The 25,865-nt window shown below is 54.7% G+C and overlaps 1 protein-coding gene across 2 annotated transcripts; it reads right to left on the bottom strand.

The window, feature by feature from the left end:
- Positions 1–9,353: 9,353 nt before the first annotated feature.
- Positions 9,354–12,556, bottom strand: LOC100272978 (uncharacterized). 2 transcript variants are annotated; one of them, XM_020547678.1, is made up of 9 exons: positions 12,427–12,556; positions 12,050–12,350; positions 10,961–11,060; positions 10,810–10,843; positions 10,654–10,730; positions 10,532–10,557; positions 9,909–10,073; positions 9,718–9,832; positions 9,354–9,634 (listed from the first exon to the last, which is right to left on the bottom strand). In XM_020547678.1, the coding sequence occupies exons 2-9, from the start codon at positions 12,154–12,156 to the stop codon at positions 9,530–9,532; spliced, it is 729 nt and encodes a 242-aa protein (XP_020403267.1). In that variant the 5' UTR covers positions 12,157–12,350; positions 12,427–12,556; the 3' UTR covers positions 9,354–9,529. The 2 variants fall into 2 exon arrangements, with proteins under 2 accessions (XP_020403267.1, NP_001140901.1); NM_001147429.2 differs by having other exon boundaries at positions 9,389–9,634; positions 12,050–12,519.
- Between the last annotated feature and the right edge of the window lie 13,309 nt (positions 12,557–25,865).

Raw genomic sequence — 25,865 nt, 5'->3', positions numbered from 1 at the left:
AGATAATTCTATGACAATATTTAAATGTTTATTTCATTTATGTGAATGCTTTATTCTTCGTTGTTATGCTTACGAAGGTATGTCCTTCGTAACCTTCGTCCGAGATGCTTTATATCCCGAAGGGATATATCGTTATGGAGGACGAAGGACTTTAACACTTAACATTTTTTGTGTTGCCTTGTTCTTAATTCTTAGCATTTGAGAACAAGTCCCCAACAGGCACCCTCAGGGGCTGGGTCACAGTCGGCGCTGCCCACCTGAGCCGGATCATCCCCGGCAACACCCTCGGGGGCTGGGCAGTGGCCTACACTCTTCACCCGAGCTAAGTCACTCCCGACAACATCCTCGGGGGCTGGGCATATATCAGCGCCATTCTTGGGACCCAGGCTCTCTGCCGTGACCACCTCTAAGGTTGACGGGCCTTCAGCTACTTCCATGGGATCAGAACGATCCAGGTCAGCATCCCGACCCTCGAGATCATGCTCTAAGGTCGACGAGGCACGGGATGACCTCAACCCAGCATCTGGCACGGCTGCACAAGTTTCTGTCGCCTCAGCATCTGCAGGCTCCGATAGCAAGTCTTCTGGGACCATATCCTCTAGAGTTTTATCAAAGTCGGCCATGGACAGCTCTTGCAAGCCAATAAGGGCAGACAAAGCAGGAGAAGGAACTCCACTACTTCCACCGCTAGCAATGAATTGCTGACTGTTTTTCCGAGTTAAAGGAATTTCATCTTCTTCCTCTTCATCCTCTACAGTGGCAACACAAGCAGCACACCCATTGGGATCAACGACAGTTTGGGCACACCCATTGGGATCAACGACAGTTTGGGCACACCCATTGGGTTCAACGACAGTTTGGGCACACCCATTGGTTTCAGTATCAGTAAGACCGATAACAGGCACTTCTTCAGCAGCAGGAGCTAAAATGTCGGCGTCCTCATCAAAACTGGATACTCGCCGGAGGCGTCTTCTCTTTTTCTTTTGCTCATCAGCAGAAGGCTCGGGACGACTAGCTCGGCTAGGGCGCCTCGGACGAGTGATGACAGTTTTTGAGGCATCCAAAGTTGTATCAACCTCTGGAAGGGGCACCACTGCCAAGGTACCAACAGGAGCAGCATCGGACGAATCCTCAGCTAATAGATCAAGCATATCATTTATGTCAGCATCACTGGGATTCAGAGGCACTTCAAAATAAACCTGCCGTTCATCATCAGGAATCGCCCCGAGCGAAGCAACCAAAGAATTGACTTCCTCAGCAGAGGGTCGCACTCTAAGGCCCAACTTGCTGTCAGTCACAGGCGGATTTGACACAAAAAGGGTGAAATCTTTGGGAGGAGGCAGGTTCCAAGCCAAGTATGCCACTGGAGCACCAACATTCGAAACTTTACCTCTGAGGATCATTTCAAGTCGGCTTACCAAATCAACAGAAGGAATTCTCCTATTGGTAACTCGGGTTGAGTCGGCCAGCCCTCGGTAAAGATATGCCGGATAGGCCCTGTCTTTCAGCGGCTGAATGTTTTTGAAAACGAAATCTGTGACCACAGCTTCGTCAGTCAGACCTCTCTCTTTCAGTAATCCGACTTCAGTAAGCAACACGCTTGCCTCGGCCACTTCTTGATCCGTGGGAGACTCAGTCCAACTCAGAGTACGAACGTCTGGCTGTCTTCCTGAGCGGGGAGGGAGAGAATTTCCATAATTATCAATTATAAACCACTCCAGACGCCAACCTTTAATGCTGTCCTTGAGGGGTATCTCGAGATACTCGGTCTTCCGTCCACGGCGCATTTCCAAACTAGCACCTCCAACCAGCTGATGTTGCCCCCCGGCCATCCCAGGGCGACAATGGTACAGATACTTCCACAAACCAAAATGCGGCAGCACACCGAGGTAGGCTTCGCATAGGTGGACGAAGATGGAGATTTGGAGAATAGAATTAGGGTTCAAATGGGTCAAGTTGATATGATAAAAGTCAAGAAGGCCACGGAAAAAAGGAGAGATTGGAAGGCCGAGGCCGCGGAGAAGGAAAGGAGCGTAAACTACTGATTCGTGGGTATCTTCGGTTGGGACAGTAGTCCCGTGGCAAACTCGCCAAGAACAGAGTTCCCGCGGAGGGAGAACCCCGATGGAGACAAGACGGAGAAGCTCATCTTCGGAAATTACAGACATGTGGTTACCTGCGAAAGGTAACTGACTGTTGGGGTCGATTGGGGGGATCACCGCAGCAGACGAGCTCGCAGTTTTCCTCTTGGGCGCCATCTTGCTTCTCATTGGCGAAACAGAGTAGGAGGCGAGTGGCAGCGAAGATTCAGATGCGGAAATGCAAGAACTAGGGCACGGAAAGCAAAGGCGGCTAAAAGTGCGACTCTTAAGAGATATTCTTGAGCCAGATACCCTTTTAAAAAGTGCCCAGTCATCACCCGGCGGTCATCTCCGAAATTCCAGCATGCCACGTGGATATCTGACAGTTATTTCCAAGAGAGCCGACGTGCCACCTCATCACTCGGTTATTTTCCTCAAAATAACTTGTAAAGCTGGCTATCACTCGGCGTTACCTCTAAAATGCCGACCACGTGTTCAATCGCTCGGCATTACTTCTAAAATGCCGATGCTGACCTTCAATCGCTCGGCATTACTTCTAAAATGCCGATGCCGACCTTCAATCACTCGGCGTTACCTCTAAAACGCCGACCACGTGTTCAATCGCTCGGCATTACTTCTAAAATGCCGATGCTGACCTTCAATCGCTCGGCATTACTTCTAAAATGCCGATGCCGACCTTCAATCACTCGGCGTTACCTCTAAAACGCCGACAACGTGTTCAATCGCTCGGCGTTACTTCTAAAATGCCGATGCCGACCTTCAATCACTCGGCGTTACCTCTAAAATGCCGACCACGTGTTCAATCGCTCGGCATTACTTCTAAAATGCCGATGCCGACCTTCAATCGCTTGGCATTACTTCTAAAATGCCGATGCCGACCTTCAATCACTCGGCGTTGCCTCTAAAACGCCGACCACGTGTTCAGTCGCTCGGTATTACTTCTAAAATACCGACGCCGACCTTCAATCATTCGGCATTGCCTCTAAAACGCGGATCTTGTGTTCGATTGCCTGGTGTTACTTCTAAAACGCTGATGACGACCTACACATCGCTCGGCGTTGTTTCTACTACATTCAAAGAATCGGTTCAACATTCAGGAAAAGCAACGACAAGTCATCGAAAAGGGGGGATCAACGATAGTTCTTCATTAAAAGGGAAGTTAACGAGTTTACAAACCAACTCTTCACGAGTTGGTACTTCCCTACTTCTACTCTACATTATTACTACTACTAAAACTACACTAATTACTACTACATTATTCTAACTATACTAAACTATACTAACATTTAAGAAGACCAGTGGCGTCTAGCCACTGGCCCTGCCCCTGCCGCCGCCGCCGCCCTTGGTGCTGCCCTTGCTGCTGCCACCCTTGGTGCTGTCCCTGCTGCCGTCGCCGCCGCCCCTGCCACTGCCGCTGCCGTCACCGTCGCCGTCGTCGTCGTCGTCGTCGTCGTCGTCGTCGCCTTCACCCTCGTCGCCGCCGTCCGAGTCCTCCTCATCCGAGGAGTACTCCGACTCATCCGAGCCTTCGAGCCCGGAGCGCTCGACGGCCCGGATGTACGACCAGACCTCCGCGGCAATCCCCTGGGAATCGTCTGAATCATCAGACGACGCCGGGGGAGAGACGGGGGCCGGGGATCCCTCGGACTCAGAGGAGAACTCCTCCTCTGAGTATTCCGAGTCACCGAACTCGTCCGACGGAGGAGTCGGCTCGCGCTTGCGCTTGGTGCCCTTGCCCATGGTGGAAGCAGACAGAAGGGAGGAGAAGAAGGCAGTAAGTAACAGCGAAGAGATGTGAAAAAACCAGAGAAGCAAAAGGCGTTATTTATAGAGGGGAAAGCAACCGCTCACTTCCAACCGCGGTCACTGAACAGTCGCAAAACATTCAATAAGCACTCCCACCCATCTGAAGACACGTCAGACAGCGGACGCCGTTTCATGCATCACTACACCCATTGGGACTCCAGTCAACAGCGCAAAGGATATGATTACACTAGCCGTCCCATCGCATTACTACTCAGAGGCAATCGGCTAAAACACTCAGCGTACCAAGCCGTCCCTTGCCCACACCCATTGGGGGGGGACGCCCAGGAATTATCAGTATATTTTTCAAAAACGGTCACATCCGTGCAGGGCACGCAGTGAATACCTCAAGACAAAAATGAGATATCAACAAGAGTTAGAGGGAAGCCAAATATAGCCAGTAGAGTGCAAAATATGGTCGACAGAAATGACTTGAAGGCTAGACAGAGAACGTCCATCAAATGTCCAATCAGTCACAGAGCAAATAAATTACACTACCTAGCGAGATATGGATGGATTGTGAACTCGGCTGCAAAAGACAAAATACATGCTGACCTCTGAAGCATAATATTGATGACATAGCGCGGATGACATCATGCCAACTTTTTACAAGCAGAAAGGATAATTTTCAGCAAAAGGACACAGAAGGAAGACCTTCGAGTGGATTATCCTCAAAAATCCACTTGAAGGTCGGGGGCTACACCCATTGGGTGCACCTTCGGTGCACCCCATGGATTATCATTCTAAATCAATATAGTGCCGACCTCTAAGGCGTAGAACAAGATTGGAAAGATCAATCCTCAACTGAGATGCAGGAGCGCGAATGGAGATAATCTTCGGAGAAGACCTTTGAGTAGATTATCTTCTAAAATCTACTCAAAGGTCGGGGGCTACACCCATTGGGTGCACCTCCGGTGCACCCAATGAAGTCCAGAATCTTACAATCCAAAATGCTGATTTCTAAGGCACAGGCACAAAATTAAACTTTAGTCGAGCAAGTGATCAGAGCAAGAGAAAACAGCAGGGAGTCATTTTTGGACCTTGGATCTTTGAGTTGATTACCTCTAAATCAACCCAAAGATCGGGGGCTTGTGGGGGATAGATATCCCCTGGGTCCACTAAAGAAGTAAAAGGCCTCACGAAAGGCCCAAGGGCCCAATAATTCGTAAGGTCATTCTTTCGTGGGCCTAGGGAAAGACAGCCGATAAAGCAGAACGACATGAGGCTGGATTGGTGCAAACCCGGACGGCCCACAGCGTCGAGCGAATGGCTGCAACAGAGATCCGACTTTCCCGCACTGGAGTCTCCATGCAACGAAGCCATACGAGGATAAGTCGGCGAGGGTTACGTAGGGATAATCTCAAGAGGTTCACTATCTTTTAGCTACTTGTTGTTATCTTACCCACGTGTACTGCCCCACGGTCGAGTATATAAGGCCTAGGGGGCACCCCTTCAGAACGATCGACCCTATCATACTTAGCCACCCACGTAAACTCTCTGTGCCTTCAACCCAGAGAGCCCTCTTGTAACCACAGTCGAATCCTCATCAGGACGTAGGGTGTTACGCATCTCTAAGCGGCCCGAACCTGTAAATCTTGTTCACTGTCTCTCGTGCGATCGGCACGAACCATTTTGCTACAGTCGTTGACACCGTCCTACTCCTAGAAAACACCTTGAGGGGCAACCCCGGGTGTGCGGTCGGACCCAAAACACCGACAATGGCCGCTGCTGCGAACGCGCCGCGAGCGGGCTGGCCACGCACCGCGCCGGCTGCGCGCCACGCGCTGGCCACGCCGGCCGCGCACTGCGCCGGCCCTCTTGGCCGCACTGCAGGGGCGCCGAGCTGGCCGCGCCGGGCCGCCGAGCCGGTGCCGCGCCGAAGTCGCGCCCACGCAGGGGCCGCGCGCTCGCGCCGGAGCCGCGCCCGCGCAGGGGCCGCGCGCCCGCGCCGGGACGCACCCGCGCCGGAACCGCGCCCAGGCCACCCGCGTCGGGCCGTCGGGGCCGCCGTGTCCGGCCGAACCGAGGGGAGGGGCGGGGAGAGGGAGGGCGAGGGCGAGCAGCGTCGAGGGAGAGAGAGGGATGTGCGCGGGATCGGGGAGGGAGAGAAGGAGGTAGGGGAAAGGGGGTGGGGCTGACGAGCGGGCCCCACCAGGGGGGTGGCGGCGGCGGCTGGGGGAGGGCGTGGCCTAGGGTTAAGGGGGTGGGGCTGCTGCGCGCGGGATGGGCCAGGTGGGCCGCGCGGGGGAGGGGCGAGCTGGGCCGCCGGCTGGGCCGCGCGGGGGAGGGGGCGGCTGGGCCGCCGAGCCAGCCGGCCCAAGGAGAAAGGGGGAAGGAGGGGGGCTGCTGGGCCTGCCAAAGAGCCGGCCCAAGAGAGAAGCGGGGCTCCTTTCTATTTTCCATTTTCTTTATCTTTTGTTCTTTCCTATTTTCTTCACGGTGTTAAATTGAATTCCTTATTAAACCCATGCTCCACAGAATCACTCATCAAACAAAGTGAAAGTGTACGCCAGCATGATGCGACAATCAAAGCACTCATAGGGTTTTAATTTACTAGGCTTACACGTAGATATAATACAAAATAATTCCCCACTATTTAGGGAAAAGAAAAGAAAGATCAAGGAAAAGAGAGGGTAACACCTGAATTTGGTGGATATTAGAAAAGAAATTTTATACCCCCAAATTCAGGGTGTTACAAAGCATCTCCATGTTTCTGATTTCTTGGTCCAACTCCTCCTCCTGGAGTGTTGGACTAGTGGCCTTCCTCTTCTGGCTTCGGGCCTCTCGAAGAGAAAGGGTCTCCTAATTTGGGTCCAGTGGCTGCAGAGCAGCAACCCCTGTCGCTGAAGCTTTCTTTGGTGGCATGACGAAGGTCAGTGCTTGCCGAAGGTGGTCGAAAAGGATTCACCAGAGGTGGGCGCAAATGTTGGGGACTTGTTCTCAAATACTATGAATCAAGAACAAGGCAACATAAAATGTTAAAGGTAAAAGTCCTTCGTCCTTCGAAGCATTATTTCCCTGAGGATATAATGATTTTCGGACGAAGGTCATGAAGGACATACCTTCATCATCTCAGTAAACATATATGTAAACATATTAACGACAGAGACACGTAAAGCATAAGGAGCAATATGAACAATCATATAACATTATCATACATTTTTATTATATGATCATAAGTGAATATAAAGACAATATTAGAGTACATTTTATACCTTCGGCTTGACAGAAGACAAAGGTACAAGTGTGCCGCAAAAGCAAATGCCAAGTCAGCGTGAACAGTACGGGAGCACTGTTCATCTATTTATAGGCACGGGACGCAGCCCATGCAAAATTACACACATGCCCTTTACATTTGCTAATGACTCTATAGTGATCCATCGAGGTCTAAATGGCCTTTTCCCTTTTAAGTCGGTTCCCTTTTCTGTTATCATGTCGAAGCTTCCTTGCGCATAGCTTCGGCTCTGCGTCAACCTTCGTATTCTTTGTGCTTCTCACACTGTGGTTCTGATCCGAGTCCGAAGGTACCTGTTCATGTATTACACTCCAGAAACATTGTTAAATCATGTTTTTGAGGACCTTCGGAAGTCGAAGGCCCCCAACAGGTACGCCCTTCACGCCCTTCGTCTGAGAATCATTATACTCGATAGGAGATAATGTTTCAAAGGATGAAGGTCTTTTATCATTAACAATTGTGTTGCTTTGTTTTTGATGTCTTCTTCTTTGGCGCACATATGAGACGCACCCGACTTTATCTCTTAAATCCGGGTGTGACAATAACTCAGTTACCACAAAAAATAACTCAGAAGCATTGACAAAAAAAAGTTGGCGGATAATTCTTAATCGACAAAGTCCGACTTACCTGAGTTGATAACTCTACTTAATTGGACTCGCGGGGATACATCCATAGGATGCACAAGAGGTGCATGCTTATGTGTTTCAAGACTCATGATGAAGACTTCGAAGATTTTTATGTTGACTACACTCTCAGCACGAAGGAAATTAATGGAGTCCAACCTACCCGAGTTGATAACTCTAATATGTTGGACTCATGGGCTACTATAAAGAATATATAACAGGGGTATTCACAAGATGGGCATATATGAATAGGCGGTATAGGCCCATGGGCTTGGCCTAGAGTCCATGGACTCGGTTGTCGTGATCAAAGGAATGCATGTCATGAGGAGGATTATAGAAGTACAAATATGATAGATATATTATTGAAATAAAGGAGATAAGGCAAAGATCCTAAACAGTTAGGGCAAAATTCTAGTGGATAAGGGAGACACGTTTATAATCGTAGATTTAGATTGTCATACGACTTGGTTACCAGTTTGGAACTGTCATGGACTATGTAACCTATTTATATCTGCCATGTAACTATACCCTCCTTGAACTATAAAGGAGGACCGAGGAGCCCCCTAAGGGCATGGCATTACATCAAGATCATAAGCAATAGCCAGCATATATAGGATGTAAGGTATTATCTCACATCAAAAGTCTGATTCTCTCTAAATCTCTGTGTCTCTTGTGCATTTATCTTTAGCTTTCGGTCTCGTGACCTACCCCATAAATTCATTGCCAAAAAATCCTTGACAACCAGGTAGGGGCCCCAACTCTTCTTATTGTAATTCTCTCCTCCCATGGGCTATAAGGTCATCTCCATCAGCTTACCCATCTTCATACCTATATTCCAACTCCACTCTGTGAATAGTACAGTATACAATACAAAACAGTGTTTTGGGTGATCATATGGATGAACTACTAGACATGGTCTAAAAGGGAGTAGAACTGAGAACATGATTCATTTGAATTAGGCTAATATGCACACAATTGAAGGTTCAGACAATCTATGGTAACCCAAACTAAAGACAAAGTAGAGCGTCCATGCTTGGTCAAGAGGGAGAAACTAGAATAGAACTCCCAAGGGTAGGCTAAGAGGGAAGGGAGAGCTAGCAAGTCATGCTGCTCGATTTATATTGTAACTTGTAATCTTGTTCTCCTTTGTGTCTATCAATCACCATATACAAGAGGACACAAAATTGTTTGCATGTTGATTCCTGGCCATGCCTACATTCAACACATCGTCAACCTACCCCCCCCCCCCCCCCCGCCCCCACACACACACACACAACTCTCTCCAATACTCTCCATTTCAGTACTCTACATACTTTGGTGTAGTTGCACAATGACAGACATGATCTAGACGGTTTGGTGGCAATCGAAAGTTTAATGATCACCTAAAGAGCATGTGGGTGATCCAACTAAAGTAGGTGGGTGGCTCATTCATGCTAAGGGCATGTTCGGCTACACCAATCCAGAAGAGGATTGGAAGGGTTTAAATCCTCTCCTAGTCATTTTTGACTTGGAGGGGATTTAATCTCCTCCAATCCCCTTCTGGATTGGTGTAACCGAACAAGCCCTAAAGTGGCAAAGAACCGTCCCGTAGAGACTGATAAAGTGTACAGAGAAAACCAAGAATTGAGTACAATAATCCATCCACTGGAAACATGCGTAATGGTGGTACTGTTACAATTCAAGCTGCATTAATAACACATCAGTAAAATTCTCTGTAATGTAACACGGTTGTACCCACAAACCAGAAGCCTACTATATATCTTCAATCATGTTGTGAGCAGAAGATAAACAAGGCCTTTCAAATATTCAACTATCTCGGACCCGCCAAGTTTTGAAATTCCAAATACTCTGTCCACAAACGTTATTGGAACCTGGAGAGGAGAGGGAGCAATCAACGATCCATTTACCAGAGTCAAGAGATGATCGATGAAAAATGAGACAGCACGGTGCATACCTCTTCAATGTGATAACCTTTCCTTGTAGCCCTAACAATCATCTCCATCTGGAACACGTAGCCCTTGCTGACACATGAGGAGATTAAGTCTTCCAGGACATCTCGCTTATATAGCCTATTATGATACGCTCATCAAAAGAGGTGACTGAAAGGTGGGTGTTTATTCTGTTCGAGATAAAAGAAAGGCAGACCTAAATGATCCGGTTAAATCTGAAGCTCCAGGCTGCAGTAACGTTTGTGCAAGAACATTTGCACCTCTGCTAGTCAGCTTGCGCATGAGATTCCAACCATGGACACCACCATTCTTAACATAACGTGTGCCAGTTACAATGTCAGCTCCAGTTTCCTTTTGCTTCCTGGTTAAGGAAAATAACATGGTTAAAAAAGACAATTATTTAAATTACTACTCCATCCGTCCCAAAATATAATTTGTTTTAGACTAAACAAAAATTCATTAATCAACCTATAAATGTAGTTTGTATGTATATCTACAGTCATTATCATCCATTCGAATGTGGACGAAAAAAAAGAGAGCTAGAAAGACCTATATTTTGGGAGGGGGTACATTTCAGTACCCTCAATGAGGAGGCCAAAGGGACTAACTGATAACCTTTACTTGAAATGTATTTTTCAGCTAATGGATTCAACAACTGTAACAGTATTAACCTTTCTTCTCGCTAAATATATTTTGAGAACAATCAGACTGAGAATTATATGTGCTAAAAAATAGATTTGAGGATGCGGACTAATATATGTAAAATAACATGTAGTATAAACTAACTAACTCTTATATCTTCAGAGATATGATTCTTACCTAATAAAGCTTGGCAAGTATTTTGGCTGTTCAAGGTGGGAAAATAGTTAGCAAGCTAGGAAGAAAAATATTGTAAATAGCAAACAGAAAAAAAAATAGTAACAAAAAAGAAATATTTATACATGGTGAGATAGGTCCGCGTCCATGATAATGACAAATTCCCCTGAGGCATGCTTTAGTCCATGTAAATATGCGGTACCTGGATAGTTCCAGATGCTACTTAACATAAGTAGGGGAAATAATTTCACTAAAAATTGAAGTCAGGTGTCTAAACTTACCAAGCCCTAGCTTCCTTGGCCTAGCTCGCAGTAACTAGCATCATATCAGGTTAAAGACAATGCATTAAGCCATGGTACTGAATAAACAGACTGACATCATATGTACAAAAACTTCAAGTGGACCAGGAACATATTTTTTTAAGCTACTTACAACAAAATCTTCACCATATACTTGCTGCAGCTGTTTTACAATGTCCTGAGTTCCATCTGGACTACCATCATCCACAATAATGATCTCAAAGTTCACATCCCTGAGGTAAAAAATGTCAACTCAGGTGATACAATATGTAAGAACTTGGCAACATATCTATATGAATGTAATAATTTCCTTTCCACCATAGTAGCAAGCCTCCAGCAAACAATGGAAGTTAAATAGTGGCAGTCTAACGCATGGTGACATTCTAAGAAAAGGGACACACAACAAGCCAACAGTTGCAAGTTGTAATACCTAATAGTACATTTGATATCCAAGCAGGAGAGATTCTCATCACCCATTTGACATAGCCGATGAACTCACAAAAAATTTGCAAGTTTTTGTTTGTCTGATAGAGTGAATTAGGCACGCCCAGCAGGGAAGCACTAGAATGAAGGGTATCTATGACCTGACCTGTAGGTCCAAATACACACACAAAAAAGAAGGAAACTGATTGCCACTGACAGTTCAAGGTTTCGACAAACAAGAAGCAAATTCTAGCTCCAATGTTGCCAAAATAGCACTAGAAAATTGTTTCGTTCCCTGTTCTCAGAAAAAAAAACAGTGGACAGTGATCACTTCAACGGTACTGGCATCATTAGAACTCTGCAACTATATACTGTAAGATGTGCAAGCAGAGCTCAAGGGAGGGCTGGTTAATGTCCACATAAAAGAGTTCGAATTGAAGCAAAGAGAGAACATAAATAATCTGTGTCATCTATTTAGACGAATAATTGAGTAACAAGTGATTCTACTTTATAATTGACAGGTGCCTGCAGTTGGATCTCAAAGCAAGGTAACACCTAAACAGATATCGTCAGTTCCATTCACACATTCAGATCAGATTGATTCTTGTTAAGTAGGTTATTAATCTAATCGATCCAGTTGACGCACGCAACCGAATGGCATCTGATCTAACGAAATCGAATCCGACAACGTTCACCACGAAGACGATCTCGACCCAACCGTGGCAGCAAAAGGTGCAACGGCGAGAGACAGATCAGCGCCAAACGGGAGAGAGGGATCTGGGCGGTGGGAGGTGCTTACGGGAGGTGCTTGAAGATGAGGTAGACGATGAGGGCGACGTTGAGGCGTTCGTTGTAGGTAGGCACGATGATGCTGTACGCGCGCTTGCGGCTCGCCGCCGCCTCCATGGGGACGAGGCAGATGTAGGTCGAGGTGAGGCGAGGGGCGGAATCCGGGTCGAGGTGAGGCGAGGGGACCGAGGTGGAGCTGGGGCGGTGGGGCCTGGGGCTGGGCGGCTGGATGGCGGCTCTTTAGCGGCGGAGGGGCGAGGAGCCGAGGTCCTCGCCGGACAGCCGGGTGGGGAGTCTTGACGCGCCACCGTCTGGGAAGAAGAGGAAGCCAGTAAGGGGCGCCGCGAGGAGAAGCTGAGAACTAGACAAGGGGCGGCGCCGGGAAACCTGGTTGCCGGCGGGTGCGCGTCGCCGGCGTGCCCTGCTGTGGCCACCAGTCTGGACAGGGAAATAGAGGGAGGAGGAGGAACCGTGGAACTGATTCAAAGGGATACAAATGACATAATGACATCCATGATCGATGACATAAATGACATCCATATCCATCTCGTATCTACGGTCGTGTACACCGCACATTGTATTGTTTACAGAGCGAAAATTAAAATAAAAAATAAATAAATAGTAGAGATAGTTAGAGAACCAATTTTATGAAGAACTCTTTTCATTTAACTAACATGGTGGAAAGAGTTATTTATAAAATTATCTGTTAACCTACTACCATTACATGTAGAATAGATGTCCCATTCTAAAATATGCTCATGATTATTGTTGGGGCCTGCTTCGTCGCCGAAGGTCCCTTAAGTAAAAACACAGCACGAAGATGTAAGCCGAAGCTACTATCAAGGAGCTTCGGCATAGTGGCATATTTCAAGACGAAGAGTTGCACCGACTTAAAATGGAAAAGACCAATCAGTCCATGACAGTTTGTGTCATGTTTTTAGTTATTTATCGAGGACATGAATGTAATTCCGACCAGGCTGCGTCATGTGCTTATAAATAGATGAACAGTACCCCGTACTGTGGACACTGACTTGTATTCATTCCTGCGTCACGCTTGGACTTTCGCCTTCTGTCAAACCAAAGGTATAAATGTAATTCAATATTGTTCGTATTCACTTATGGTGGTATAACAAAGATATATTAAAGATGTTGTATAATTATTCATGTTGTCTCTCATGTTTCGTATGCTTCTTCTTTCATTAATATATACTTGTCGGCGTTTCGAGACCGGGGGGTCCCTGAGCCGACGAGTGAATGTCGCCGCGTGCCCCAGCCCAGATGGGTCGAGCACGAGGGCGAGCGCGAAGGGGGGAAAGCGAGGCGGCCGGAGACCGGCGTGAGAGAGGTGGGAATCCCGCGGCCTTCGTGTTCGTCCCGCGCCCAGGTCGGGTGCGCTTGCAGTAGGGGGTTACAAGCGTCCACGCGGGAGAGGGAGCGAGCGGCTTCAAGCGAGCGCCTGTCTCGTCCTCGTCCCCGCGCGGCCAACCCTCTCTAAGAGGGCCCTGGTCCTTCCTTTTATAGGCGTAAGGAGAGGATCCAGGTGTACAATGGGGGGTGTAGCAGAGTGCTACGTGTCTAGCGGAGGAGAGCTAGCGCCCTAAGTACATGCCGTTGTGGCAGCCGGAGAGATTTTGGCACCCAGCTGGTGTGATGTCGTGGCCGTCGGAGGAGCAATGGAGCCTGGTGGAGGGACAGCTGTCGGAGCGGTTGAGTCCTTGCTGACGTCCTCTTGCTTCCGTAAGGGGGCTGAGAGCCGCCGTCGTCACAGAGTATGCGGGGCGCCATCATTGCCTATCTGGCGGAGCGAGCCAGATGGGACGCCGGTCTTGTTCCCTGCGGCCCGAGTCAGCTCGGGGTAGGGTGATGATGGCGCCTCCTGTTGACGTGGCTGGCCTGCGCCCTAGGTTGGGCGATGTGGAAGCTCCTCCGAAGCCGAGGTCGAGTCTGTCTTCCATGGCCGAGGTCGAGTCCGAGCCCCTGGGTCGGGCGAGGCGGAGGCCGTCGGCTGGGGCGGAGTCCGAGCCCTAGGGTCGGGCGGAGCGGAGTTCGTCGTCTTCTGGGGCTGAGCCCAAGTCCGAGCCCTGGGTCGGGCGGAGCGGAGTTCGTCGTCTTCCGGGACTTAGCCCGAGTCCGAGCCCTGGGTCGGGCGGAGCGGAGTTCGCCGTCTTCCGGGACTTTGCCCGAGTCCGAGCCCTGGGTCGGGCGGAGCGGAGTTCGCCGTCTTCCGGGACTTTGCCCGAGTCCGAGCCCTGGGTCGGGCGGAGCGGAGTTCGCCGTCTTCCGGGACTTAGCCCGAGTCCGAGCCCTGGGTCGGGCGAAGCGGAGCTTCCTATGGTGCCTTCGGCAGGGCCTGACTGCATGTCAGTCTCACTCTGTCAAGTGGCACCGCAGTCGGAGTGGCGCAGGCAGCGCTGTCCTTCTGTCAGGCCGGTCAGTGGAGCGGCGAAGTGACGGCGGTCACTTCGGCTCTGCCGGCTGGGGGGGCGCGCGTCAGGATAAAGGTGTCAGGCCACCTTTGCATTAAATGCTCCTGCGATTTGGTCGGTCGGTGCGGTGATTTGGTCAGGGTTGCTTCTTGGCGAAGGCAGGGCCTCGGGCGAGCCTGAAATATGTTCGCCGCTGGAGGGGGGCCTCGGGCGAGACGGAAATCCTCCGGGGTCGGCTGCCCTTGTCCGAGGCTAGGCTCGGGCGAGGCATGATCGAGTCCCTCGAATGGACTGATCCCTGACTTAATCGCACCCATCAGGCCTTTGCAGCTTTATGCTGATGGGGGTTACCAGCTGAGAATTAGGAGCCTTGAGGGTACCCCTAATTATGGTCCCCGACAGTAGCCCCCGAGCCTCGAAGGGAGTGTTAGCACTCGCTTGGAGGCTTTCGTCGCACTTTTTTGCAAGGGGACCAGCCTTTCTCGGTTGCGTTTTGTTCCGGTGGGTGCGCGCGAGCGCACCCGCCGGGTGTAGCCCCCGAGGCCTCGGAGGAGTGGTTTCACTCCTTCGAGGTCTTAATGCCTCACGTAATGCTTCGGTTGGTCTGGTCGTTCCCTCATGCGAGCTGGCCGTAGCCCGGGTGTACGGTCGGGTCCCAAGTTCTCGGGCTGGTATGTTGACGCTGTCAACGGTTCGGCCGGAGCCGGGTTTGCGAGAGCAGCCCCCGAGCCTCTGCACAGGGCGAGAGGGCGATCAGGGACAGACTCGGCTTTTTTACATACGCCCCTGCGTCGCCTTTCCGCAAGGAGGAGGGGGGAAAGCGCCATGTTGCCCTCGATGGGCGCCGAACATGGTGTCTCCGGTGAGCTGCAAGTGGGTAATCCGAGTGGACGTCCGTGCCCCGTTCGTTAGGGGTCGGCTAGGGGCCCAGAGGCACGCCCAAAAGTACCTGCGGGTGATCTGCCGGACCCGGTCCCCTGGCGACGGGGTCCGAGGGCTCGATGCCTCCCTCTGATGGGATTCCGTTACAAGATCGTTCCCGCTGGTCTCGGAAATGTCCTAGGGTACCTCGGGAGCGCAGCCCGAGCCTTGGTTATGTATCGAACGTACCCACGGTCATCCCTCGCTCTGTGTCTGAGGCGGCTGTGAACCCTTCGGGGGCCAGCCTTCGAACCCCTGATCAGTAGTGGGCGCGGAGCCCGAGTAGCCTAAGGCGGTCGTTGAACCCTTCCGAGGGGCTGGCCTTCGAACCTCTTACCAATAGTGGGTGTAGGGCCCACGTGATCTGAGGCGGCTGTTGAACCCTTCCGAGGGGCCAGCCTTCGAACCTCTGATCAGTAGGGAGGCTCGGAGCCTGGTTCCTTCACGGGGAAGGATCCTTTTCGGGGTATCCCCCTTTCCCGATCCCTGTTGCAAGAGAGAGAAAGAGGAAAAAAGGAAAAGGGATACGAAATCGAACGACGCGGTGTACCTTTACTGACGCGGTCATTATGGCGAAGGCGAAGCGTCGCCCGCTTCTCCTGCCAGAGGCGCCACCTGTCCCGCCGCGGAGTTAATGCGACGGGACGAGTGGTTGGCGGGGCAGCCGTTGCGCGTGCGCGAGCCGTTCGAGGAACGGAACACGGGCGCGTTGTCTTCACGCCGTGAGAGAGGGTTCTCTCGCTGCCCCCGGATGGGACGTGAGCTTGGCTGACGACGTGACCGCTGCTCCTGCCCTCCTGCCACCGTCATTACTGCCGGCCCATTTTCGGCCGCATTGACCGTCGCGCCAGGCTGGCGCTGCTGGGTCGTGCGCTGGGTCGCCTCGAGTCGCGGCATTGGTTCCGCAGTCGAGGAGGCGCGGCGGTGGCGCAAGTGGCGGTGCAGTTGCATGCACGAAGCATTCGGCGCGCCGGTTGCATGACGCGTGGGCCTGGGCCCCCATGCCGGGCGTGTTGGGAGTCGGAGAAGTGCGCCCACTTGGCGCGGTTGCATGCCGCCTGCATGGCTGCCCGCCCTTTCGCCCGCTGGTCTGGGCAAAAGTGGAGGGTCGCTTGTAACCGCTGGGCGGTTGTACGCACCGCGCACGGCGGTTTGGCTTCTTCTGCTCTGAGCCGGCTTGCATGACGTGTGGGACCCAGCCCCCGCGCCGTAGGAGGAGGACCTTGGAGCGTGTTGGAGAAGACTCAGCCTGCGACGGCTGGGGACGCAAGTAAGGGGAGTCGCCTTTAAAAGGAGGGTGACCCCCTTAGAAGGCGACCATGTCTTCGTGCTCCCTTATGCATCGTGTCTTTCCACCTTCCAAGCCCCCGGATGGGGGATACCCGCCGTCTTTTCGCCTCATCGTTGGAGGAACGCAACTCCGTGGGAGTTGGTACCTTTCAGCCATCGTTTGGCTTCAAGGATTTTCATCACACAGCCCGGTTGCACCCCTCCGCTGGTGGTCACCCAAAACGGTGACCTCCAGCCCCTGGATGGGGAGAGGCAAGCCGGGCTGTGATCTTGGTCCTGCCCTCAGCCTCGAGGGTGTTCGTCATCCTCGCTGGGGCGGGGAGCGAGGCGAGCCGGGGCTCTACCTCCCACGCAGGCTGGCGGGCCACCTCTTCTTCCAGCTTCTGGTGGTGGCAAACATCCTCCAGCTCTACGGAGGAGACGTCCTCCAGCCATGCCGGGGAAGGCGAACTGTTGGTGCCCAGCTAGGATGCAACATTCCACCCTCTTCCTCGCTTTCGCGGCGAGGACGGCAGCGAGGACCTGCCGGTGTGCCTTGGAGCGGCCCGCTCTTTGGCTTTGATAGCTGGTTCGTGTCCCTTGAGCGGGAACACGAATGAGAGCCCTCCGGTGGCCGCGTCCGTCCTGGGACCATAGTTGCTGCTGCAGAGGTCGCTGGCGGGTCCCCCGGTGTTCGTCGCCCCGCAGGCTCCCCTGTGTGGGGGTCGTTCATACCCGCGAGGACGGAACCAGAGTTCCGTCTGTAATGGCACTTCGAATGCCAGTGTTTTTGTTCATTGTGGCTGTCGAGGCCTGAACATGTATGTAATTTTGGCACGGAGCCGTGTTTTTCCTCATTTTCGAGCACTAAGACTCGCCTATTGGTTGTCTGAACCGCTTCACCAAGCGTGAGTCGCCCCGTGTAAAGGTGACGAGTGAGGTATCCGTATCCCGGAGGCGTAGGAGTCCCTCGGCTCGGTCGGCCTTGTTGTCCGAGGCTTCTCTAGCTTAGTTAAAGGAACCCCTCGGCCGCTCTTCGATGAGCCGAGGCTAGGGGTAGCGGTGTCAGCAAGAACAGAGGCAGAGTTGGCTCGAAAAGAAAACCTGGTTGGCCGGAGCCTAGCCGGGTCATCCGTTAGCGGGACCGACGCCGGAGTTGACCAGCCGAGGCCTCGGGTCGGGCTGACTTCCTTGGAGGACGGCTGGCCGAGGCCCCGGGGTGACCGGCCGAGTCGCCTGCTCGGGCCGGATTCTCGGAGAAGACCCTGGCAGCAATTGCCCGGGCGTGGCGATGACGTCGTCCTTCAGAGTGGAGATCTTCGGACCGCGTCGCCGTCCGAGGCTAGGTCGAACCTCGCCGAAGGTGTTGTCGATGCCGAGGGTGCTGCTGCTCCCTTCCAGCGTCAAGACCCGAGCCTGCAGGATCGGATTGTCTTGTAGCGTGTGTTTCCTGCGGCCGCCGAGGCCAAAACACACCCTCGCTGTGTCGTAAAGCTGTGTCTCTTTTCCTCTTGTTTCGAGTATCTAGACTTTTTTGTCGGTGACAGAGATGTTTGTGCGAGCGAGAGTTGCTTCTCGCGGAAGGTGATGAGTGAGGTATCCGTATCCTGGAGGCGTAGGAGTCCCTCGGCTCGGTCGGCCTTGCCGCTTACGCGCACTCTTACCCGTCCATGGGGCTCTGTCACCGACGCAGTCGAGAAGGCTCGAAGGATCGCTTCGGCAGAAGAGCTTCCGCACGTGAAGACTTGTTCGGTCCGCGGAATCACTTATCCGAACGTGAGTTACTTATTGCAGAAGGTGATGAGTGAGGTATCCATATCCCGGAGGCGTAGGAGTCCCTCGGCTCGGTCAGCCTTGGCTGCTTACATGTACTCCGTCGTTTTCAGGATCCACTTTCGAAGTAGTCAAAAAGCACGAAAGACATTCTGGTAGAAAAGATCTTTCTTCGAGGAAAATTTTGACGCAGAGGGGGCTCCCCCCCTTTTAGCCCCCGAGGGAGGGTCGGGCTTTGCCGAGGCGAGGCCGACCCTTCCTTGATGACTAAACTTTGCGTGGGTGCGAGGTATATGAACAACTTGAAAACATCTTAAGGGTAGAAGCGACGTAGCTGTTGGATGTTCCAAGCGTTGCCGTAGACCTCGCCTTGACTGTTGGCCAGCTTGTACGTTCCGGGCTTCAGAACTTTGGCGATGACGAAGGGCCCCTCCTAGGGGGGGCGTGAGCTTGTGCCGCCCTCGGGCGTCTTGTCGCAGCCGAAGCACCAGGTCGCCCACCTGGAGGTCTCGGGACCGGACCCCTCGGGCGTGGTAGCGTCGCAGGGACTGCTGGTACCGCGCCGAGTGTAGTAAGGCCTTGTCCCGAGCCTCCTCCAGCTGGTCCAGCGAGTCTTCTCGGCTAGCTTGGTTGCTTTGGTCGATGTAGGCCCTCGTCCTCGGGGAGCCGTATTCCAGGTCTGTGGGCAAGACGGCCTCGGCCCCGTAGACTAGGAAGAACGGCGTGAAGCCCGTGGCTCGGCTCGACGTTGTCCTCAGGCTCCAGACCACCGAGGGGAGTTCCTTCATCCATCGCTTGCCGAACTTGTTGAGGTCGTTGTAGATCCGAGGCTTGAGCCCTTGTAGAATCATGCCGTTGGCACGCTCTACTTGCCCATTTGACATGGGGTGAGCTACGGCGGCCCAGTCCACCCGGATGTGGTGATCCTCGCAGAAGTCCAGGAACTTTCTGCCGGTGAATTGGGTGCCGTTGTCGGTGATGATGGAGTTTGGGACCCCAAAACGATGGATGATGTTGGTGAAGAACGCCACCGCCTGCTCGGACCTGATGCTGTTCAGGGGTCGGACCGTCGGACCTCGATCCACTTGGAGAATTTCTCGATGGCGACCAGCAGGTGCGTGTAGCCCTCGGGTGCCTTCTGCAAAGGGCCAACGAGATCCAGGCCCCACACAGCAAAAGGCCAGGTGATGGGTATCGTCTGCAGAGCCTGAGCGGGCAGGTGGGTCTGCCTTGCGTAGAATTGACACCCTTCGCAGGTGCGGACAATTCTGGTAGCGTTGGCCACCGCCGCGGGCCAGTAGAAGCCTTGTCGGAAAGCATTCCCGACGAGGGCTCGAGGCGCTGCGTGATGGCCGCAAGCCCCCGAGTGTATCTCTCGCAGGAGTTCCTGACCTTCGGCGATGGAGATGCATCGCTGGAGGATGCCAGAGGGGCTGCGGTGGTAGAGCTCCTTCTCATCACCCAGCAAGACGAACGACTTGGCGCGCCGCGCCACCCGCCAAGCCTCAGCTCGATCGGGGGGTAGCTCTCCTCGGTGGAGATATTGCAGGTACGGGGTCTGCCAGTTTTGATCAGGCGTGACCCCGCTTTGCTCCCCCTCGACGTGCAGCGTCTCGCCCTCGGGGGCCGAGGGTACCTCGGGCTGAACCGAGGGCGCCTCGGGCCGAGCCGAGGGTGCCTCGGGCTGGGCCGAGGGTACCTTGGGCTCGGGTGTGTCGTCGATCTTGACGGAGGGTTGATGCAGATCCCGGGAGAAGACGTCCGGGGGAACCGTTGTTCGCCCCGAGGCTATTTTAGCCAGCTCGTCCGCAGTCTCGTTGTAGCGCCGAGCGATGTGGTTGAGCTCGAGCCCGTAGAACTTGTCTTCCAGGCGCCGAACCTCATCGCAGTAGGCCTCCATCTTCGGGTCGCGGCAGTGGGAGTTCTTCATGACTTGGTCGATGACGAGCTGCGTGTCACCTCGAGCGTCGAGGCGTCGGACCCCTAGCTCGATGGCGATCCGCAATCCATTGACCCGAGCTTCGTACTCAGCCACATTGTTGGACGCCGGGAAATGGAGGCGTAGCACATAGCGTATGTGCTTCCCGAGGGGCGAGATGAAGTGTAGGCCTGCGCCGGCTCCCGTCTTCATCAACGACCCGTCGAAAAACATGGTCCAGAGCTCCGGTTGGATCGGAGCCGTCGGTAGCTGGGTGTCGACCCATTCGGCCACGAAGTCCGCCAAGACCTGGGACTTGATGGCCTTCCGAGGAGCGAACGAGATCGCCTCGCCCATGATTTCCACCGCCCACTTTGCAATCCTACCCGAGGCCTCCCGGCACTGGATGATCTCCCCCAGGGGGAAGGATGACACCACAGTTACCGGATGAGACTCGAAGTAGTGTCGCAACTTCCGCCGTGTCAGGATCACCGCATACAGCAGCTTCTGAACTTGTGGGTAGCGGATCTTGGTTTCGGACAGTACCTCGCTGACGAAGTAAACTGGCCTCTGAACGGGCAATGCATGCCCCTCTTCTTGCCTCTCGACCACAATCGCGGCGCTAACCACCTGAGTGGTCGCGGCGACGTAGACCAAGAGGGCTTCTCCGGCAGCTGGGGGCACCAAGATAGGCGCCTTTGTGAGGAGCACCTTCAGGTTCCCGAGGGCTTCCTCGGCCTCAGGGGTCCAAGCGAAGCACTCGGCCTTCCTCAAGAGGCGGTACAGAGGTAGACCTCTTTCGCCGAGGCGTGAGATGAAGCGGCTCAGAGCCGCGAGACATCCCATGACCCTCTGTACGCCTTTCAAGTCTTTGATGGGCCCCATGCTGGTGATGGCTGCGATCTTCTCCGGGTTGGCTTCGATGCCCCGCTCGGAGACGATGAACCCCAAGAGCATGCCTCGGGGCACCCCGAAGACACACTTCTCGGGATTGAGCTTGACGCCTTTCGCCTTGAGACATCGGAATGTCACTTCAAGGTCGGAAAGGAGGCCAGAGGCTTTCCTCGTCTTGACTACGATGTCATCGACGTAGGCCTCGACCGTGCGGCCAATGTGTTCGCCGAACACATGGTTCATGCACCGCTGGTACGTCGCGTCCGCATTCCTCAAGCCGAACGGCATGGTGACATAGCAGTACATGCCGAAGGGTGTGATGAAAGAAGTCGCGAGCTGGTCGGACTCTTTCATCCTGATTTGATGATACCCTGAGTAGGCATCGAGGAAAGACAGGGTTTCGCACCCAGCAGTGGAATCCACGATTTGATCGATGCGAGGCAGAGGGTAGGGAACCTTCGGACATGCTTTGTTTAGACCAGTGTAGTCTACACACATCCGCCATTTCCCCCCTTTCTTTCTCACAAGCACAGGGTTGGCAAGCCATTCGGGATGGAATACCTCTTTGATGAACCCTGCCGCCATTAGCTTGTGGATCTCCTCGCTTATGGCTCTGCGCTTCTCCTCGTCAAATCGGCGCAGAGGCTGCTTGACGGGTCGGGCTCCGGCTCGAATGTCCAGCGAGTGCTCGGCGACATCCCTCGGTATGCCGGGCATGTCCGAGGGACTCCACGCGAAGACGTCGGCGTTCGCGCGGAGAAAGTCGACGAGCACTGCTTCCTATTTGGGATCGAGCCTGGAGCCGATCCGTATCTGCTTGGAGGCGTCGCCGCTGGGGTCGAGGGGGATGGACTTAACCGTCTCCGCTGGCTCAAAGCTGCCGGCATGACGCTTCACGTCTGGCACCTCCTTCGAGAGGCTCTCCAGGTCGGCGATGAGGGCCTCGGACTCGGCGAGGGCCTCAGCGTACTCCACGCACTCCACGTCGCATTCGAACGCGTGTTTGTACGTGGGACCGACGGTGATGACCCCGTTGGGGCCCGGCATCTTAAGCTTCAGGTAGGTGTAGTTGGGGACGGCCATGAACTTCGTGTAGCATGGTCTTCCCAGCACCGCGTGGTAGGTTCCTCGGAACCCGACCACCTCGAACGTCAGGGTCTCCCTTCGGAAGTTGGAGGGTGTTCCGAAGCAGACGGGAAGGTCGAGTTGTCCGAGGGGCTGGACGCGCTTCCCGGGAATGATCCCATGGAAGGGCGCAGCGCCTGCCCGGACGGAGGACAGATCGACACGCAGGAGCCCGAGGGTCTCGGCATAGATGGTGTTGAGGCTGCTGCCCCCGTCCATGAGGACTTTGGTGAGCCTGACGTCGCCGATGACGGGGTCGACGACGAGCGGGTATTTCCCCGGGCTCGGCACATGGTCGGGGTGGTCGGCTTGGTCGAAGGTGATGGGCTTGTCGGACCAGTCTAGGTAGACTGGCGCCGCCACCTTCACCGAGCAGACCTCCCGACACTCTTGCTTGCGGTGCCGAGCCGAGGCATTCGCCGCTTGCCCACCGTAGATCACGAAGCAGTCGCGGACCTCGGGGAACTCTCCTGTCTGGTGATCGTCCTTCTTGTCGTCGTCGCGGGCCCTGCCACCCTCCGCGGGTGGCCCGGCCCTATGGAAGTGGCGCCGAAGCATGACACACTCCTCAAGGGTGTGCTTGACGGGCCCCTGGTGATAGGGGCACGGCTCCTTGAGCATCTTGTCGAAAAGGTTGGCACCTCCAGGGGGTTTCCGAGGGTTCTTGTACTCGGCGGCGGCGACAAGGTCCGCGTCGGCGGCATCGCGTTTCGCTTGCGACTTCTTCTTGCCCTTCTTCTTGGCGCCGCGCTAAGTTGATGCCTCGGGAGCATCCTCCGATGGGCGGCCCTGGCGCTGCTTGTCCTTTCGGAAGATAGCCTCGACCGCCTCCTGGCCGGAGGCGAACTTGGTGGCGATGTCCATCAGCTCGCTCGCCCTGGTGGGGGTCTTGCGACCTAGCTTGCTCACCAGGTCGCGGCAGGTGGTGCCAGCGAGGAACGCGCCGATGACATCCGAGTCGGTGATGTTGGGCAGCTCGGTGCGCTGCTTCGAGAATCACCGGATGTAGTCCCGGAGAGACTCTCCCGGCTGCTGTCGGCAGCTTCGGAGGTCCCAGGAATTCCCGGGGCGCACGTACGTGCCCTGGAAATTGCCGGCGAAAGCTTGGACTGGGTCGCCCCAGTTGGAGATCTGCCCCTGAGGCAGGTGCTCCAACCAGGCGCGAGCGGTGTCGGAGAGGAACAGGGGGAGGTTGCGGATGATGAGGTTGTCATCGTCCGTTCCACCCAGTTGGCAGGCCAGACGGTAGTCTGCGAGCCACAGTTCCGGTCTCGTCTCCCCCGAGTACTTTGTGATAGTAGTCGTAGGTCGGAACCGGGTCGGGAACGGCGCCCGTCGGATGGCCCGGCTGAAGGCCTGCGGACCGGGTGGTTCGGGCGAGGGACTCCAATCCTCCCCTCTATCGTAGCGTCCCCCACGCCTGGGGTGGTAGCCTCGGCGCACCCTCTCGTCGAGGTGGGCCCGACGGTCGCGGTGATGGTGCTCGTTGCCGAGGCGACCCGGGGCCGCAGGCGCGGTGTTGCGCGTGCGCCCGGTGTAGACCGAGGCTTCCCGCATGAATCGGGAAGTCGCGGCATGAGGTTCCGAGGGGTACCCCTGCCTTCGGGAGGCAGAGCTCTCGGCCCGTCGGACCGCGGCGCCTTCCAGGAGATTCTTGAGCTCTCCCTAGATTCGCCGCCCCTCGGTGGTTGACGGCTCCGGCATCGCGCAGAGGAGCATTGCTGCTGCAGCCAGGTTCTGGCCGACCCCACTAGATGCGGGTGGTGGCCTGACCCTGACGTCGTCGGCGATGCGGTGCTGGAAGCCCTAGGGTAGATGACGTATTTCTCCGGCCGGAGGCTGGCCCGCCCATGCCTGCCCGACGTCCCGGCGGATCGGCTCAAGCGCTCCTGCTCCCTCGTCGAGCCTGGCCTGCACCCCGCGGATTTGCTCGAGCTGTGGGTCATGGCCCCCTGCCTGAACGGGGACCACAGCTAGCTCCCGTGGGATGTCAACGCGAGGCACCGACCTAGGGAGATCACCGTCCTCTGGCATGCCGAGATGGTTGCCTTCGGAGGGACCCCCTAGATCGACGTGGAAGCATTCGCGACTTGGGCCGCAGTCCTCGTCGCCGAGGCTACGGCTACCGTCGGAACAGTCGGAGAGGCAGTAGTCACATGCGGTCATGAAGTCCCGCATGGCACTGGGGTTGCCAAGTCCAGAGAAATCCCAACAGAAGCTGGGCTCGTCGTCTTCCTCGGACCTGGAGGGCCCGTAGGTCGAGACGTCCGTCAGCCGGTCCCAAGGTGACCGCATACGAAACCCCAGAGGGTTTGGACTCGCCTCTATGAGAGCGCCCGCCAAAGCGAAGTCGCTAGGCGAGTTGAGGCTGAATCCAAATGACGTGGGATGAGAATCGGTCAGTACCTCTTGGTCGACGGGCGGTGATGAAGTCACGTCGGGGACTGAATGCACCGTCGTCTCAGGTACGAGGGTGACGTCCAGCAAGCTTTTCGCGAGCGTGCTGGCGTCGTTCGCTTGCTCGGGATTGGCGTGTCGCGGGGAGACGGCGCTCGTCTTCGTCTCAAGCGCGAAGTCGATACCCGGTGCGCCCCCCGTTGGGGTGCCGACGCTGTCGACTCGCTCGACAGCCGACGAGGCGCTGCCTCCTGCTTGGCCTTGGTTGCCCCGCCTTCCCCTCCGTCGGCGGGGAAGAGGGCGGGATGAGCTCGAAGGTTGTTCTTCCACCACGCGGGGAAGACGTCGTCGATTCCGCCACCGGCGGGCGGACTGTCGGCCGCCATTGCCGCTGTCGCCCGGCGATGGAATGAGTATCATGTCGTAGCTGCCGTCGAGGGACATGAACTCAAGACTCCCGAAACGGAGCACCGTCCTGGGTTGGAGAGGTTGCTGGAGGCTGCCCATCTGGAGCTTGACGGGAAGCTGTTCGTCAACACGCAGTAGGACCCTACCTGGCGCGCCAACTGTCGGCGTTTCGAGACCGGGGGGGTCCCTGAGCCGACGAGTGAATGTCGCCGCGTGCCCCAGCCCAGATGGGTCGAGCGCGAGGGCGAGCGCGAAGGAGGGAAAGCGAGGCGGCCGGAGACCGGCGTGAGAGAGGTGGGAATCCCGCGGCCTTCGTGTTCGTCCCGCGCCCAGGTCGGGTGCGCTTGCAGTAGGGGGTTACAAGCGTCCACGCGGGAGAGGGAGCGAGCAGCTTCAAGCGAGCGCCTGTCTCGTCCTCGTCCCCGCGCGGCCAACCCTCTCTAAGAGGGCCCTGGTCCTTCCTTTTATAGGCGTAAGGAGAGGATCCAGGTGTACAATGGGGGGTGTAGCAGAGTGCTACGTGTCTAGCGGAGGAGAGCTAGCGCCCTAAGTACATGCCGTTGTGGCAGCCGGAGAGATTTTGGCACCCAGCTGGTGTGATGTCGTGGCCGTCGGAGGAGCGATGGAGCCTGGCGGAGGGATAGCTGTCGGAGCGGTTGAGTCCTTGCTAACGTCCTCTTGCTTCCATAAGGGGG

This window comes from Zea mays, chromosome 1 (genome assembly GCF_902167145.1).
Source record: "Zea mays cultivar B73 chromosome 1, Zm-B73-REFERENCE-NAM-5.0, whole genome shotgun sequence".
Lineage (NCBI taxonomy): Eukaryota > Viridiplantae > Streptophyta > Magnoliopsida > Poales > Poaceae > Zea > Zea mays.
The sequence above is the reverse complement of the archived record's forward strand: the minus strand, read 5'-3'. Positions and strand labels throughout refer to the sequence as shown.

Excerpts from the sequence above, each read along its gene's own strand:
- LOC100272978 (XM_020547678.1), bottom strand. The coding sequence starts at position 12,156 with ATGGAGGCGGCGGCGAGCCGCAAGCGCGCGTACAGCATCATCGTGCCT. Across the intron at positions 10,074-10,531 it reads TACTTGCCAAGCTTTATTAG|GAAGCAAAAGGAAACTGGAG; the intron begins GTAAGAATCATA and ends TTCCTTAACCAG. Across the intron at positions 9,635-9,717 it reads AAGGTTATCACATTGAAGAG|GTTCCAATAACGTTTGTGGA; the intron begins GTATGCACCGTG and ends TCTCCTCTCCAG.